The following is a 2,304-nucleotide window of genomic DNA, read 5'->3' as shown; positions in this document are numbered from 1 at the left end:
AAATGATGTTGTGAAACTACATGATGAGACTAATGAACACCATGGGAAAAAACTTAAAAAGGAATTCAATGCCTACCACAATATGCACAAAATATAATTGTTGAAATATTCCAAAATGTTGGGATGTCTCCACACAATATTGAATCCCTAGAACAATTTGATAGCTATTCATATGGTTTCTATGTTAAGAAGACCATAATATAAGACATGAATACTATATTGTTTGTTAATTGGTAATTGACTAGATTATATTTCTTTTTAAGAGGTTTTTCTAATTTATTTGTGTACTAAGTAGTATGTGAAAATACAATCATTTTTCCCCTAATTGACCTTCAATATCACTTGACATACCTATTGCACCCTAAGGTGCGATTGCCTGTACATATATATAGAAGCATTTGTCTCCTTACAATGGTTAAATTAGACGAGGGGGCTAACTTGCTAAATACATTGTAAAAATCCTTCTTTATGCAAATGATCTCATTCTAATCGCATAAACAACCAATGACATGAAAGGTAAAAATAGGCCGCTAGTGGCACAATTGAGAATGGGATCCCATCATTTATGGTGTGACATGGGTGGGTGGACAGAGCTTGAGGAAGATTGGGAAGAAATAAAGTGTATTTTCTGTAGTAAAGGGTTTGTCGAAATAGAATGACACTTTTATCTTTGAGTGCACTGCCTACAATTTGAGGACAATTTGAAAGGGGGCCGATTATATCAACCTTTTGAGGAGACATGACTAGACAAAACAAGTGCTCTCAGAGAGAGTTGGAGTCCCTGCCTTGTGAAAGGGTTGGAAGATATAGGAAGAAGATGGGAGTTTGATATTGCACAACACATATTCAGATGAAAAAATAGTTGCGAAAGAGAAATAGTAGGAAATGATTAATAAATGTGATTGGTTTGGATCATGTTGTGTGTGATCGTTGATATAGAACATTAAATTTTGCACTATATAGAAAGGTAAAAGAAAATTGATGTGTGGCAATAATTTTAGAAGGTAATTAGAAAAAATAGATAAGAGTAAATTGTTGCAAAAATAATTTAAAAAATTTGACTATAAAATATTTTGAAAAACCGTTAATATCACAATTTAGAAAAATGAAATTATATATATATTCTTATGATTATTAATTTTATTTATATACTTGTTTCAATAGAAATGATCATTTCTATAATAGTTTGAAATAAAAATAGAACTTAGATTACTATTTTTTCTATTTCAAAGAAATTTAAGATTTTTATACCATCATGCTTCAAATTAAATTAAAAATAATATTAACAATGCTCATTAATCTATAATTACAAATATAATTTCAATAATTATAAAAAATTAAAATTAAAATTACATTTAAAAATATTAGACATAACGTAAAGAAACTTCCATCCAACGCTAGAAACCTGAAAACACGCTTTCCGTTATTACTGATTAGCATGTGAGGAAGAAGGCTTATCCTTTGAACGACCCATGTTTACTGCCACCTGTCCTTCCGCCACGTCTTCATTAAAATAGCTCTTTTTCTTCATTGCTAAGAAAATAAAACTCTTCAGGTACTTGGAGACCCGTGACCAACCAGTTTGTTCCACTTTGAACATTGCTCTATCCATTCACACGTGTCGGTCACAATTGATAAACATTATTCCCTGTAAACCACGCGGTGCACCTGGTATATAATGTATCTGAAGCCTGGGAATTTATAAGTTCTTCGAAGTTCAATCAATTTCTTTGTTAAATCTTCTTGTTTTTCTGCTTGCGCTTTGCTGCTTTGATCTTCATTGACAAAGTCCTTACAATTTCAGCCCGTTCTTTGTGTAAATCTTGTTTGTGGTGTAAATCTTCGGTATTTCTGTCGGGTGAATCATGAAGGAAGGCACTGCGAATTGCGTCGACATCATTTTGGCCATTATTTTGCCTCCTCTCGGAGTCTTCTTGAAATTTGGCTGCCATGTAAAAATTACAATTTCTTAAGCTCTTTTCTTTCATTCCTTTTTGGTGTATTTAAAGATCTGACCTATAATCTTGTGTGGACCGATTGATTTTACAGGCGGAGTTCTGGATATGCTTGCTGCTTACAATTCTGGGGTACTTGCCGGGGATTATTTATGCAATCTATGCCATCACCAAAACGCCCTAAGTTCCCTGCTTTTCTGGCCGTAAATCTTGTTTTAGGGTATTTGTTTTAGGTTTTTGTGAGCTGCATTAGGGTTTTCATAAGTAATATTATTGGCGGTTGCTACAGCCACTCCTTGAAATGTAATTTGTCATCTTCATTCTGTAATATCCAGTTCTGCTTTTGCAA

General features: G+C 33.1%; 1 protein-coding gene across 1 annotated transcript; it reads left to right on the top strand.

Moving 5' to 3' along the window:
- The first annotated feature begins 1,703 nt into the window (after window positions 1-1,703).
- LOC149562945 (hydrophobic protein LTI6B-like) lies at window positions 1,704-2,304 on the top strand. The gene is made up of 2 exons (XM_089826391.1): window positions 1,704-1,952; window positions 2,050-2,304. Exons 1-2 carry the CDS (start codon window positions 1,866-1,868, stop codon window positions 2,137-2,139), a joined length of 177 nt encoding a protein of 58 aa, XP_089682517.1. The 5' UTR covers window positions 1,704-1,865; the 3' UTR covers window positions 2,140-2,304.

Source organism: Cupressus sempervirens, chromosome 4 (genome assembly GCF_028749045.1).
Source record: "Cupressus sempervirens isolate cs-2001-9-10 chromosome 4, ASM2874904v1, whole genome shotgun sequence".
Classification (NCBI taxonomy): domain Eukaryota; kingdom Viridiplantae; phylum Streptophyta; class Pinopsida; order Cupressales; family Cupressaceae; genus Cupressus; species Cupressus sempervirens.
Note: the sequence above shows the minus strand (reverse complement) of the source record. Positions and strands in the feature narration are given on the sequence as shown.